Source organism: Zingiber officinale, chromosome 7B, assembly GCF_018446385.1.
Source record: "Zingiber officinale cultivar Zhangliang chromosome 7B, Zo_v1.1, whole genome shotgun sequence".
Lineage (NCBI taxonomy): Eukaryota > Viridiplantae > Streptophyta > Magnoliopsida > Zingiberales > Zingiberaceae > Zingiber > Zingiber officinale.
Window position 1 is genome coordinate 13,162,243 of NC_055999.1, and position 15,278 is coordinate 13,177,520.

Below are 15,278 nucleotides of genomic sequence, written 5' to 3' on the forward strand. Positions count from 1 at the left end.
GAAAATTAAATATAATGGAAATTATAGGATAGCTAAGAACATCTACACCAACTTTCTTATCAAAAATATATAATTTATGATAAAAAAATTACTTTATTAAATTTTGATATTCACTTTCATTCACCATACAATAACTTCCCTATTTTTTCTCTATCTTTTATAATATTTAGATAATGAAATTCATTCTCTAAATTTAAAGAATTCATAAATGTCAAATTTAGGAAAAGAATAGGGTAGCTAATGCACATGTTTTTTAACTACCCTATCCAAAATGTAAGGTAAAATTTTTGGATAGGATGACTGATGTGAATATTTTAATATAGTACGTAAAAAAATAATTATCTAAATTTAATAAAATGGATGATTTACTCTAAATTTTAAAATATGATAGCGAACACAACACGACCATAATTGGATTGGGTCACAAGAAACTTGGTCCAATTGATCTTGTTAACCCACTAATCTTAAAAATAATTAGTTTTTAAATTCATCTATCAAATAAATTTAAAGAAAAACTAATCTCTAAGTTATTTAAAAAAAATATACACATCCTCTTATCATCCTATAAGTATTGTGTAATAAATTATAAAATATTATACAACACTCTTTGTGTTTCCTATATTTCCTCATAAATTTTATAATCGTAGAGTATCCTCCTCCTCCATGTATCGCGTAATAGATTATAAAATATTATATAGCACTCTTTGTATTTCCTATATTTTTATCATGAATTTTATATTTTTTTTTCCCTATTTTATCTCATCAGCTATCTTAATCACCACAACTTTTTTTATCAAACAAACTCATTATTTCCTTACCAAGTTTACCAATTCAAATGTTTCCTCAATTTAATAAAATGGGTAAATGACAAATGATTAATTGTATTTATAGACAATAATATTTTCTAATTTATTTCCTCCCATGCTCCTTTAATAATTAAAGTCTAAACTAGCGGTCCCATAATTAACAATAAAAAACAAGAAAGGTGGTTACTTGTTTCTTTCTAAAATAATGATTTTACATTAAGCATTAACTAAACCAATTATTTAGACATCGTACAAGCTAATTGTGGGATTTATATCAATAATTCGGGAAAATACACATTTCTCCATCACGTGTGTATGTCGTAGCTAAAAACAGCAACATATGAATGAGGCAGGATTTTTTTGGATCATTTTTTGTGATCCAGGAGTGTGTCACTCTTATTTACGGTTGGATCATGACCGCGATCCGATCGCAAATGGTTACGATTCTTTCTTAGGTTCATCGTCTCCATCAGATTATAGTTTTTGTTCGGAGCGGGTTGCCGGAGGCTGCCCGAAGGATATCCTCACTCGGCGCCCAGTAATTTGACCACTTACTCACCACCGGAGGCATTCGGGTGGCCTTCGGCCACCTACTCCGAACAAAAACTATAATCTGATAGGGATGGTGAATCCTAAAAAAGATCGCAACTATTTATGATATGATCACGATCATGATCCGACTGTAAACGAGAGTGATATATCTTTGGATAAAAAAAAAAGTGATCTAGAGGATCAGTGCTGCATATGAATATATGGTTATATATAGCACAGACATAAAGCCTTTTTTGCGGGTAACTAACAAAAAAAAAAGAATTTTTAAATGTATCGGATAATCACAAAAGTAATAGCCACTTAAAAGTTTGGCACCCAGTGCATACCCTCATCTGTTGCCAGAATCCGTCCAATACGATCAGCTCGCTAGTCATCTTAATTTTGAGGTGGAGACTTTCTGAGAAAAGCATGGTGGCGGCAACTTGAAGACAACTCATTGTCGCACTCAAAATTCCAATTTTTAAGATAAAAAACGAAAATTTTCTCTGTTTTTTTTTTACTCCGATGATTGATATCGAGATTATAAATAATCCTGCAGGCCTTCGATCCTACAACAAGAAAGCCAGGCGCAATTCGATGGCCGTCCCACGCTTCTGCCGCGCTCCCCTGTTGGGGTTCCTGTTCCTCCTCGCTGGTGGCCTCTCCTTAGCGGCTCCCGAGGGTGCTCGAATCACGTCCGTTCCGGGATTCACTGGAACGCTCCCCTCTGATCACTATGGCGGGTAGGAATTGAGACTAGTGAAAGAATAAAAAAAGTTTTTTCTTTTTTTTGAAACCTTTCCGTTGGGGAAATAGGTACGTGACGATAGATGAAGAACATGGGAAGAAGCTCTACTACTACTTTGTGCTCTCGGAGGGGAACCCTTCCGAGGATCCGCTGGTGCTGTGGCTCAATGGTGGGCCGGGATGCTCCAGCTTTGATGGATTCGTGTATGAGCATGGTAATAATGTTGTTCTTAATCTCTTCTTCAATTTTCCAGTGAATAGACACCATGCTCATGCTGGATGTGGATTGTTCGTCTGGTGTTCCTGTTTCCTTAATGAGGTCTGGAATAATGGATATGCACTTTCCAGTGCCAAAATTCTCTCTTTGGAGGAAAGAATCAATGAGAACCAAATCCTCAGAGAACTGTAATTAGTACTTGAAAAATCTGCATCTTCATCCTTGGAGATACTTTTCGTTGTATCTCGAATCTCAATTTGTCATGTAGGCCCATTGAAAATTGTAAAATACTGAACCATTAGCTTGTAGAGCTTACTTTGCACTGTTCATGAGAGGTATATCTATCCTTTTCTGTCTTCTTATTCTGAGTCTTCCTATAAAGATGTTCCACACTAATTTAATCTTTCATGGCAGGTCCATTCAATTTTGAATCTGGGAACAATAGCCTGCCAAAGCTACATCTTAATCCTTATAGCTGGTCAAAGGTGACGATTTGCCCAAGATTTCACAAATAGTGGTTGCAAATTCTATGTTTCTGCTTGCTTATGGTTCTCATCATCTGATAGTTATTTTCCCCCCTATCCTCAGGTATCTAATATCCTCTATTTGGACTCTCCAGCTGGAGTTGGACTGTCCTACTCTAACAATATCTCAGATTATGTCACTGGTGATCTGAAGACAGCTTCTGATTCACACAAGTTCCTTTTGAAGGTGCCTAAATGCATTAATCTATCCCCTTATATCATTAAGCAAGCTAACGCTTAGTAGTTGAGACAAACATGGTTTAATCACTATGATGCCTCATTAAGTAAGATATTGAGTCTTTAAGGATGAAAAAAAAATACAAAAAGTTCAATTATGTGCATATCAATTGGTTTGTATCTTTTTTTCTTGTGGGAGCTTAAGCTATTTTTGGTTTGATTGTACAAGCAGTGGTTTCAGTTATACCCTGAGTTTCTAGCAAATCCATTTTACATATCCGGGGAGTCTTATGCTGGAGTTTATGTTCCAACTCTTTCTTATGAAGTTGCTCAAGGTACAAAGACAACACTGTTGAGTTGGCTAATTTCTTCCTCTTTGCTTTTGTTGATCAAAAGATTTCCTTCCAGGAATCAAGTCTGGAGTAGAGCCTATTCTAAATTTCAAGGTATCATATAATGGTTTTCTTGTTTGCTTTCTTCGATATATGTTCAGACATAATTTCAAACCTCTCCCATATACTCCTTTCAGGGCTACATGGTTGGAAATGGGGTTGCTGATAATGTGTTTGATGGAGATGCTCTTGTTCCATTTGCATTTGGAATGGGACTTATATCAAATGATTTGTTTCAGGTGTTACTTTCACGCTGCACTATACCTAGTTTCATGGATCGTGAAAGTGAATTTATTAACAAAATTCCACAAGATGGCCAATTTGCTGATGGATGCATACTATATCTATATCTGCTTAGTTCATCCAATTTCAACTGGTCTCTGTTTACTTGGTTACATCATTTTGTGTGCTTATGTTTCAGGAAGTTAATAATTCTTGTAATGGAAGTTACTGGAATCCAACAGATGAGAGTTGTAAAAGCCAGCTAGACAAAGTTGATAAGGTAATATTGATCTTATTTTGTGTCAATCTACTTTAACTGATAATATCAAGGTTCACTTTGCTTGCATGGCCAGGTACTTGATGACCTTAACATCTATAATATCCTGGAACCCTGCTATCACAGTTCTGAAAGCAGTGAACTTGCACTTCGTAATGACAAATTGCCTTTGAGTTTCAGAAGATTAGGTGAGACCAATAGGCCTTTACCTGTTCGAAAAAGAATGTTTGGTCGTTCTTGGCCTTATAGAGCACCAGTCAAACAAGGTCGTATCCCTACCTGGCCAGAACTTGGACTTGGAAGTGAAACAGTTCCCTGTACGGTGAGTATCCGAATAGTAGTAAATTTATAAAGGGGATTGGAAGCATGTTTAATAGTTCGTAGTTTACTAACTTATGGAATGATCACTTGTCAAATTAATAGGCACTGCAGTGTTAGTGAGAAGTGAACACTATTTTGCTAGATCATTTATTAACCATCAAGCAACGATGTCATTCTTGACTTGAATTATGCTGTAGGATGATCAAGTTGCAACTGCATGGCTGAATGATGAATCAGTGAGATCAGCAATTCATGGCGAGATGGTACAGTAAAAGATTACTGAAAACTATTAACCACTTCATTGTTTCAATGAAACTAAGTCATTTGTTTTTGATCCTTTTTTTCCCTTTCGCTCTAAAATGGTTAGGAAAGCATAACAGGACCATGGGAACTATGTACAGACAAGATTACCTTCTACAGTGATGCTGGAAGCATGATCAAGTATCACAAGAACCTAACTGCTATTGGTTATCGTGCACTCATATTCAGGTAACTTGCCTTTAATTTTTCTTTGGAGTGCAATCTTTCTTGGTAATAGAAGTCCTTCTATCCTTTTAACTTCTGGCAATACAATTTATGTGTGCAAAGTTTTGTAAATGAGTGTAACAAAAAAAGCAACATCTCTTCCAAAAGTTTCCCACCAGTGCTCTGATTTCCAGTTAAATGTTTTGTTTTTGCTCATCAAGGTTAAGTTCTATACTGTACTCGCAGCGGTGACCATGATATGTGTGTGCCTTTCACCGGTACCGAAGCATGGACTAGATCACTGGGCTATGGAATTATTGATGAATGGAGGCCTTGGTATGTTGATGCTCAAGTTGCTGGGTAAGCATTCAACCTCTTGTGCTCTAACACAGCAGGTGGACAAATTTTATCACATCTGCCGCAATTCATTTCTCCTCTTCACTTTTTATTCTCTTCTTTGCAGATACACCCAAGGGTACGGGCATGATCTTACCTTTCTCACCATAAAGGTATCGTTTTTAAAATTCCAAACATGTTTCTTTGATCAGCATCCAAAGTTTTTTCACTTTGCTTGTGATATCGTGTTTCAGGGATCTGGTCATACTGTTCCTGAATACAAGCCAAAAGAGGCATTGGCCTTCTACACACGTTGGCTGTCTGGCACAAGCATTTGAACAAATTGTTTTGCATTTGTTTCCTAATTCTACCTCGATGCAACCATGGAGTTTGCCTCGATTTAGTACTTAACCTATCACCTGGCCAACCTCGCACTAACTTGGATCTGTTTATGTTAGTGTTCTCTTTCTTAAATAATGCAATGGTTAACTGGATTATGAAGAAGATTCTTGCCTCATCACTCAACTATTAGTTATTGATGTTGCAATTTTTATCTAATAAAAAAATAGCATGGTAACCGAAAACAGCAATAAGAATGTTCAGTTCAGGCAATGGCAACCTCGATGTCATTGCGTCGACCATCTTCCTTACTGTTGGCAGTGGAGCTGCTGGACTCATCTGAATTAAGGAAGAGGCAAACCACGGCGCAGTCGTCGATCTTTGACGTTGGATACTTGAACTTCCAAGCCAGAGCAGCTGATTCAACGAGAGAGCGAGCAGACGACGACGACGACGACCTTGTGGGAGCAGAAGCAACGATGCTCACCACATCTTTGTTGGACAAAGCATCCCAGACCTGGCAAAAACTGGGAAGAACTTAAGGATATTTCTCGTAGAACAATTACATCATTCGACTGATCATGTTTCAGCGGGCTTGGAATCTCACCCCATCAGTTGCCAAGACGACAAACTCGTCTTTTGCCGTAACGCGTCTGTATGAAACCTCAGGAACCGAGATCAAACCGAAATCCTTCAAACAAAAATCTCCAAAAGCCCGCGCCATGGCCAAGCCGGGGGAGTCCTTATTGGGCAACCATACCCGAGCGACTTCTGGTTCATTTTTCAAGGCAAAGACTCGGCCCCTGTGTCGCCTAATTCTTTCGGCTTCCCCTTGAATTGAATTGAAAAGAAAAGAATCTATAAGATTTAGACTACAATCATGGAAGTAAGATGAAAAGAGTGGTGGAAAAAGCATACGGGGGAGGCTCGGTTTGAGATCCCTGGTCAATTGAACTGCAATCAAAGAGTTGTTTTCATCTCTAGTGCCCAAAACTGCTCTGGAATCTCCAACATTTCCAATGACAAGTTCTTGCCCCTGAAGAAGACGAGATCGATCACAAAAGAGAAAACAACCTACAAGTTGTAAATAATATCAATCAACCTGCTTGACCAGAGCGACTGCTGTTGTCCCACTACAGAAACAATCAATCTCCGGGTGAAGCCTGAGTTCTTTATCCACGACTCTGAAAGCCTTCAGGAATGAATCTTTCCATGCTTTAAAGAAATGTAAATGGCCATCAGAAGCTCTTGCAGATGGCGAATTGGCACGTAGATTCAGAGGCAGAATGTCTCTTACTTTCCTTGCCACCATGTGGCCATTTGGACCGTGGCCATCAAAAACTCCGCAAAAGACTGTATCGCTCCTACCATCAAAATTCTGCATGTTGAAGATGAATTCGTTACGATTTTATCTTGGATAATCAAGATCAGGAAGTTAGTCTTACAGATATAGGATCTTTAGTCGTGTTCTGTCGTCTTCCGATGTGACGAGACATAGATAGTTGGCTGGAATTCAACAAAACAAGCAAAGACGGCGACAAAATAAATCACCTCCCAAACGATCATGGCGTCCTGGTTGGTCCCCTTCGTGCCCTGCTGGGTGAAGAGCGACGCGGCGCTGGTGGCGCCGTTGAGGCACATCCTCCCGGGGATTCCGTGGAGCTCCTCGTCCTCCGGAGACGACAGGCAGGACCCCATCGGGAGGGTCCTGATCACGTTCCATATGCATTCCAGAGCAGCGAGGCAGTTGAACCGAGCAAATAGAGTTGGAGGATCCGTCGATTCCTTCTGCGCCAGGCTTATCCTCCCCTCTCAGATAGGAAATATCATTACAAATAGATTAATAAAACCAGAAGAAGAAGAAGATTGATCTCCGCAAGAAAAGAAAAAAAAAACGCTTTTTTTTAAATGATGAAAAGGAAGATACTGAATGGAAGAGAAATCGGGCGACGGAAAAGAAAATTATCGAACGACGTTGAGGACTGTGGACTCCAACCGCTCTCCTCCTTCAACTCCAAATGCAAATCCGTGTACGCCAATGCCTCCTTTACTCCTCCTCTCCCTCTTGCTCTGTCTCTCCTTCCTCTTTCGTTTTGGGTCTGTTTGTATGATGATCCTCGGTTTCCTGTGGACGTGCGTGCGTTCTTCTTTTTCCTTGCAGTTTGTTCTCCACTCTAGTAATTTGTGTACTTGCGTAATCTCAGTTTGTCTAGACAATTTAATAATTGAGATTTTTCTATTTTCTTATTTAGAATATTTTACTTTTATTTGCTTAATTATTCAATGGATGTAACCATGCAAAAAAAATAAAAAAATGTAAAAATTAACTGGCCAACAACCGTGGCAGGGCGAGTTGGTCTGTAATGGGCTAGCCAAATGGCTGAATGAGATAGATTGAAAAATTTATAATCCAATCCAAAGTGAATTATAGGATGGACAGGTCAATTTTTTTTTTTTTAAAATGATATCTTCCAGATTTTAAATAACATTAATTTCCATCAAAAACAAATTTTTTTTTTTTTTTTGGCAAAAGATCATCTCAATTAAATATATTTTAGAAATATGTATTTTAAATATAAATAGATAAAAATGTATCATATTTGATTAAAATTAAAAAAATAATAAATTGACATAAAATTTAATTTATACGTGTTTCTAATCTAAACCCATCGTAGATCGACTCACGAGGGTCACAGGCCAAGGCGGATTGGTCCATCTAGACCCATCTTAAAATTGATTAATAATATTTTAATCCAATATACTTAAATTATTTAGTAGAATGAACAAACCTAGCAAACCCAACCTAAATTGGCAGTTTTAATATTAACTACTTAATAGTTTTTTAATATTAATAAGTAATTATTTTATCTTAGTTAAAATTACTACACATAAAATAATATTACATCAAAACAAATATTGGTACTGCTTAAATTTTATTAAAATTACTTTAAATGAATCAAAATCTCTTTGAAATAGTTATAACTTGCAATCATAGAAACTACTGTATAGTACTATAATATTACAATATTATGAATGACTTTTGTCACATAATATTATAATATTATTATATTAATTGCTATATGTTATAACAACTACAGAGTCCATGTAACAACTAGTTGTAGTTATTACAGTATGTCAAATATATCACTAGAAGCAAAAAATAATATTGAAACTATTATACATCATAACAGTTAGTCATAACTATTATAATAACTTTGAACATAAGAATATTTTTGAGAAAAAATATTTGGTGGGATGTCTTTTCATTTTTAATTTTTTTGGAAAAGGGAGCGTTTTTTTTTTTATGATTTATATTATTTTGGAGGCTCTTTTAATATTTACTCGATAAAAATATGTTAATATTGGTGGATAGATGACATTTTTTTAAAAAAAATTGCTTTAAATAAAATATTTATAAATTTAATCACTCTAACATGTAAAACAATTTAATTTACCTTTAAAATGTGAAACAATTTGGCATGATAAAAAAAAGTGTAACTTATAACATTAAATTTATGACCAAAAGGAATCTAAATTTATATAATATGAAACAACTCAAATAAATTGATATTCAAATTTTTTTACCTAGAAGATCTCCCAATATTTCACAAATTTAAAATGTAAACACAAATAAATAAATAAATATATATATATATATAATATTAATATAAAAAAGTCACTCGCAAATACTAAAAAAACAACAAAAATATCGATCAATTCATCATTAAAGTTAGATATGGTGTAAACTTACACTGTGTTAAAAATAAATTGTATTTTTGTTGTTATTTGACGTTTGAATTATATTACAAGGATCCTAATATTTTTCACTTTAATATGGTATATAGATTTACATTGAATAATGTTGATTGTTATTATAATAATTGATCCTGTCTGTATACTGAGTCAATGGAAATTAAGGACGTGACGCTTTCTGCTATCTCCCAGTGATCTTCGCAGCGACGTAACCTCCAATGAATCTGCAACAAAGTCAGGCCAGAAAGTGGTTCCTGGCGACAACCCTCCGACACTCAAGTCAGGCGATGGCAAGAAGAGTCAGAATAAACACTGTGACTACAGTATAATAGGAGAAAATCATACCTCCATCGAAGTCCGGGGGTCTTTATATAGGACCCCGGAGAGGCGCGTGCACGTCCCTCAAAGCATACCTTGGGATGACTGTGTCAGAAAAGCATGTCTGACGTCATACCACAATGGTCCGAACATATCCCTGTCATGTCAGCGAAAACTCCCTCCGTATGATCTTTGGTACGGCCCGGTCGTCGACAAGCGACCGGCGACCATGCTGCTTGTCGGCGGCATACGTCTCGAGAATGATATCACTAGCTGCCCCTTTTGTTCTCTTCTAAGCACTTTGTCTTTAACTGGGCCTGTCGGGCTGATCACTCGGCCTCGCGGGCGCCCGGGTATACACGTACCTCGGACCGGGTGAGCCGGCCGATCGGTCACATACTCGGATGGGGCACCAGCTAATTGTTATGTCATTCGGCCCAGCGGCCCCGCAACTCGGCATAGCAGTTCCCCTATAAAGGAACTTGTGAGCGTCGAAAGTTCGACCCAAGGTCAAGCTGTCTTCGTGCCGGTCCGGGGTCTGCCCAGGCCGGTTGGTCGAGAGATTCCTCGCGGCTCGGCCGAACCTTTGACTTCCTCCCAGCTCGGCCGGACCTTTGACTCTCTCGTGTCATTGACCCCTTCCTCTGTTGCCCCCGCTCCTTATCGCTGGATCAATAACATGAGATAAATATAATATTTTATAAATCCAATAAATGAAATATAAATGATTTCAATTTTCACCACACTATTGAGTTTTTTTTTTAAAAAAACAAAGAGTATATTTTGACTTGTTTATATTTTCTCTATTTTTATTATTATTTAGTTGGCATCGATATTTAATTTACTCAACTAATATTAAAATAATAAATTAAATCAGAATTAGTCAAATACTTTTAATCATTAATAAAATTTATTCTTTAACTCATCAAAATTAAAATTTGATCTTTAAATATAAAAAAAACAACCGAGAGCGACTTATTTATATTTTGAAAGGCATGCAAATTAATGATCGACAGCGCAAAAGCATTCATGAAATGCATGCTTTATTATTCAACGCATTAATATTGTTGACGTGCACTACTCGGTCAAAATTATATGAAAATTAGTGTTTATTTATATAAAAAAATCACCATGCATTTCACGAGCCATTTTTCCACCCATAAAAAATATGAATTATATGGATAATATAAATATACATATATAAGTAAAAAAAAAAAGTAAAATAATAGCGGGCCTTATTTACTCTATATTAGGCCGGCCGATAATTGATTTGGGCCGGCTCAACTGGGCAGAAACTGAGAATAAAGATGACGCCATTGTGGTGAGGAAGAAGAGTTTGAAATGCGAGATGAAACTGAGGATGGGAGTTAAAGAAAATTTAAAAAAAAAAATGGTGGCGATGGCTAGTAGACTAATGTAAGTTCTTGATACTATATATTTTATTTCATGCTAATTAACGATTTTGGCATTTATAATTAAATATCATGTTTTTAAAAATTAAGAGACGAATGAATATTCGGTTATAAAATGATCATTTTCTTGTAATGTTTTTCATTATGGTCTTTAGAAGAATTATTACTCAGACTGTTGCATATCTTCTAGGGTATGGGGAGTTGAAATGGGATAGATTCTGAGATGTTAGGTATGGAAGTGATGTCCCTAGCCTATTCATGTTTTCCGTTGATTCGTGGAGCTTTTAGAGGCCTGACTTTTATATTTTTCTGCAGGGTCAACATCGCATATGAAACTACTAGGAGCACTGAACTGCTCCATGTATCAGTGGAAAGAAAAGAAAAAACTCGTCCACGGGTATATCTGAGTTGGTACTCGAATGGTAAAATTATCACATAGCAAGATTTGAATCTACAGTTTCCATTAGGGAATAAGTTCTTCCTATTTAGAAAGTCATTCGGTACCGTAATCTATGACCATTTCATTTGAGGACCGTGAAAGTGTTAGTGTATATTAATATGTCAAAATACTCATTATGTATTTTATGGATAATTATTTCATAAAGATAAATATTTATTGTTAATCATTTATTTTTCTATATATATATATATATATAATTAATGATAAAGTTTTATACATTAATGAATTAATATATTAATTTGAAAATAATTTTTTATTGAATAGATTCGAGAAGAGACATGAATATTTAGATCAACGCTAGTATGACTAGGTCGAGATAGACCAAGAGATGAATATCTAAATTGTACTTGGGGGTGCCTTGAGTTTAGAGGTACATTGGACATGACCCGCTTAAGAGGAAACCACATATTAATTAAGCATCATTGGTCATTCCTCTTATAAACGAGTATAACTGATCTTTTGACTTGAGACCTTCATTTATTTTATACGTGGAGTTTTATACTTTGACGTTGTTAAAAGTAGTCTTTAATTAAATTATGATTAATATAATTGTTGGGTATATGACAAAGCATAGAGAGAATAGTATTGAGTTAATATAAGATTCATCACTCTCTTGGATTAGTAGTTAATATCCTGACCGCTTAATAGAGATATTAGTGACTAAAAATCCATGGTCATGAGAGGAATAATTTATGACTCGAGAGGAGTTTATTATATCTTAAAAATCAAATAAAATAATTAATTTGATGATGACGCATAATGTATCGAATTAATTGGAATGTATACTTAGATAAAGAAATTGAATTATACAGTGATTCATAGTGGTTTATAGTTTATAACTAATATTATATCACATTGGGTGACTAAAAATTATTACTAGACGGTTTACCTGACATGTAGACATGAACATTATTTATAATTGATTATTTTAATGGACACTAAAATTAATTAATTTTATCATTTCTAAATTAGAATTAATTGGATTATTAATTAATTCTGAAATATTGGAAGCTACAACATATCAAGATCAAATATGAACTTTTTTGATAAAAAAAAAAAGAACAAAGAATTCAAATAGTTACAATCATGATGATTAATGAAAAATTTGAATAATCATAATCATGATGATTAATAGAAAATTTTAATAGATACAATCATAATGATTAATAGATAATTCAAATAGCCACAATTATGATAATTAATGGAAAAGTTGAATAGTCAATGATTAATGAAGAATTTTAACAACCATCATCATAATAATTAATGAAGAATTTGAACAACTGTCATCGTGATAATTAATAGAGAATTTGAATAGTCATACCTCTTCATTTCCTTTAAAGGCTATCTTGAAAAATATTCTTAGGAACTTTCTCTCCATTTCTCCCTTGAAGATTTTTTCTTCGCTTTCTTCCTTCGAAAGAGATCGATAGTACTTCCAAAATATTTTATCGATACGAGAGACAAACAGCTAACGAATTATGTTTCGTGATCTAATGCACGTGGATGTTGCTAGAAGTCACACGTGAGATTTTTATTTGTTTGTGATATCATTTACTCAATTGAGAACTATGAGGTAAGTTTTATTTTATGTTATTTTATTTAAAACTATATATATCACTAAAATATCTATAATTTAAAGAAAAAGCTGATTTTAATATATGTATTTCACTATGCTATTCCAAGAGAAATGACAGATTGAGTGAGCTTTATCATCTTTTAAAAAAAAAGTCAATATTTTATTGCTCTTAGTTTGATTGCGTACCAAATTTGAAGTGCAAGAAAGAAAGCTGGACTTCTACAGATCGTTGTATCACGATGTGCCAAAGATGCACAAGAATACATTGAATTGCAAAAAGTGCTCCTGAAAGCATGATTTATACCTGGATGAATTAATTTGTTAATTTCTTATGTGTATTTTTTTAATAATTCAGATATCTCAAACCTTATAGACCCAATTAATTCCAGAGATGAATTATTCATCGAATAAATTCAAAAGCACAAACGACTCCTCATTCAATAGCCAAAGTCTCAAATTTTGGTGTCCATACAGAATATCACTGCTATAAATTTTTCTCTATGGCTAAATTGTCCCATCTTGGCAAACAAAAGATAAGCATTTCCACGACACTTTGCTATAGTGGTCCCCTTGTCTGCACTATATATATATTTCTGAATTGATTTTTTGATCACTACTTTTGCTATAAAGTTAGGATTGAAAATCTACCTTATCACGCTATTTCATTTAAATTTCACTCTCGTATACATTTTGTATTTTGTGGTATCTAGTTTATGCAAATATATATATATGATACACACGATCGATCGAGCACTTAAAATAAATAGGATAATAAAATTATCATATATATACGTGATAATATTATTAAAATTATGCATCATTATCAAATCTGTCTCCCAATATTTTCCCTCCAATCATCATGATGCGTTATCGTTAAGAGACCGAGATGCATGCCGGTATAGGTTCCATGTGACGTGGGGACGCCCGCATACATGTCGCCAAATTGAGCGAGACTGCCTTCTTTTGTCGTGGACTTTCGTGCTTGCAGTTGCAGGGCGACAACTACTGCTGCAGTGCGGCCTCATCACTCTCTCTTATTTGTCGTATGCGATCCAATTCTTTCAAGTAATTTTACTTGATCTAAATAACATGATTTATTTTATGATATAATTATAAACAAGTCACAGATTAAATCAGCAATCCAATATATTGCACTCGCAACAAGTTAATTATCATTTCTTGTATATATATTGCAAGTTCACGTACATACATACAACTCTCTAGTCCACTGATCATGCACATCCCTGCCTAAAACGCCAAGATCGAATTAAGGAGTTAACTTTGCCAACACAGCCTCATGCATGCATTCAGCAGCTACAGTTCCAACCTTCATTATTGCTGACAACCTTTACAGGTTTCCCTATCCATTAATCCAACAGTCAAACGCAGCACAGGAAGCTACATGCCTAATGGAAGGAGTAAAGCCTTCACCTCCACTTGCGCCATTATTGCCCATGTCGTTTGCAGACCCTTCAATATTAATCCAATACTCTACCATACTGTACACATTATATATATTGCTACAATGGATAGATGGATAGATTTCCCCCACAATTTTCCCCTATAAATAGGGTGGTGCATCAGGGTTGCCCCAAGCAGATAGAGGATCAAGAATATGATCACAAGAAACATCAAGAGCAATGGCAGAAGAGAGAGAGTACAGCCTCAGCTAAGTACAGAGTCTCAAGGCTGAAGGCTGTACCCTCTCTCTTCTTCTCTTGCTCTAGTGATGAACATATCTATATATACATGCATATATACATAGCATGCAGTTACAAGTTATGTTCTTGTGTCGAATGGTATGTAACAGTTTATGTATAATATATACTCGTTGCAGGGTTTAGGGTTCATGCATGGTTCGCAAATTATCTTTAATTCATATAACTTTTCATTTTTCTATATAGTTGTTTACAGTCTTACAGGCAGAGGATGTGGATATCTGCTGACTGTTTCAGTTGACGTTGAGAAATAGAGCCTTCAGAAGTCAAAACACATATTTAATTACTTGGCCTGCTGATTGTACAAAAATAAAACGTTTATTTAATTTTTCTCTAATTTTGATAATTCCTTTGGAAGACTGTTTAAATAAAGAGGAAAAAAAAATGTTTTTTTTTCTCTTGTGTTCTTATTTTGTATGTATATTTTGGTCGAATTAAGAGACAAATACGAGATCAAAAGTGCTAATGGAATTGACACAGTATGGAATACTTTAGAAGTTTTAAGAGTTGGGAAAAGATAATTGATTAGCAACTTAATTAATAATTTTAAATGGCATAAGCTAGATTGGTATTATGCACTAGTGATGCAAAATATAAGTAATAAATAACGTACTAATATATTTTTGCAACTTAATTTGTGTTAAACATTTTTTTTGTCATTTTATTGTTTTGAGTCATTTCAATTAT

At 34.9% G+C, this 15,278-nt stretch overlaps 2 protein-coding genes across 5 annotated transcripts; one reads left to right on the forward strand and one right to left on the reverse strand.

Annotated features, from left to right (window-relative positions):
- Positions 1-1,894: 1,894 nt before the first annotated feature.
- LOC122005359 (serine carboxypeptidase 1-like) lies at positions 1,895-5,519 on the forward strand. Its single transcript, XM_042560379.1, has 14 exons — positions 1,895-2,080; positions 2,154-2,299; positions 2,716-2,786; positions 2,890-3,012; positions 3,235-3,337; positions 3,411-3,448; positions 3,532-3,633; positions 3,816-3,896; positions 3,970-4,215; positions 4,412-4,477; positions 4,582-4,703; positions 4,926-5,039; positions 5,143-5,188; positions 5,270-5,519. The coding sequence occupies exons 1-14, from the start codon at positions 1,935-1,937 to the stop codon at positions 5,351-5,353; spliced, it is 1,488 nt and encodes a 495-aa protein (XP_042416313.1). The 5' UTR covers positions 1,895-1,934; the 3' UTR covers positions 5,354-5,519.
- Positions 5,510-7,532, reverse strand: LOC122005360 (probable protein phosphatase 2C 33). 4 transcript variants are annotated; one of them, XM_042560380.1, is made up of 5 exons: positions 7,282-7,532; positions 6,906-7,165; positions 6,457-6,732; positions 5,962-6,390; positions 5,510-5,871 (listed from the first exon to the last, which is right to left on the reverse strand). In XM_042560380.1, the coding sequence occupies exons 2-5, from the start codon at positions 7,050-7,052 to the stop codon at positions 5,620-5,622; spliced, it is 1,104 nt and encodes a 367-aa protein (XP_042416314.1). In that variant the 5' UTR covers positions 7,053-7,165; positions 7,282-7,532; the 3' UTR covers positions 5,510-5,619. The 4 variants fall into 4 exon arrangements, with proteins under 4 accessions (XP_042416314.1, XP_042416316.1, XP_042416317.1 ...); XM_042560382.1 differs by having other exon boundaries at positions 5,962-6,185; positions 6,273-6,390; positions 6,906-7,532; XM_042560384.1 differs by having other exon boundaries at positions 5,629-5,881; positions 5,962-6,185; positions 6,273-6,390; positions 6,906-7,532.
- Positions 7,533-15,278: the final 7,746 nt, after the last annotated feature.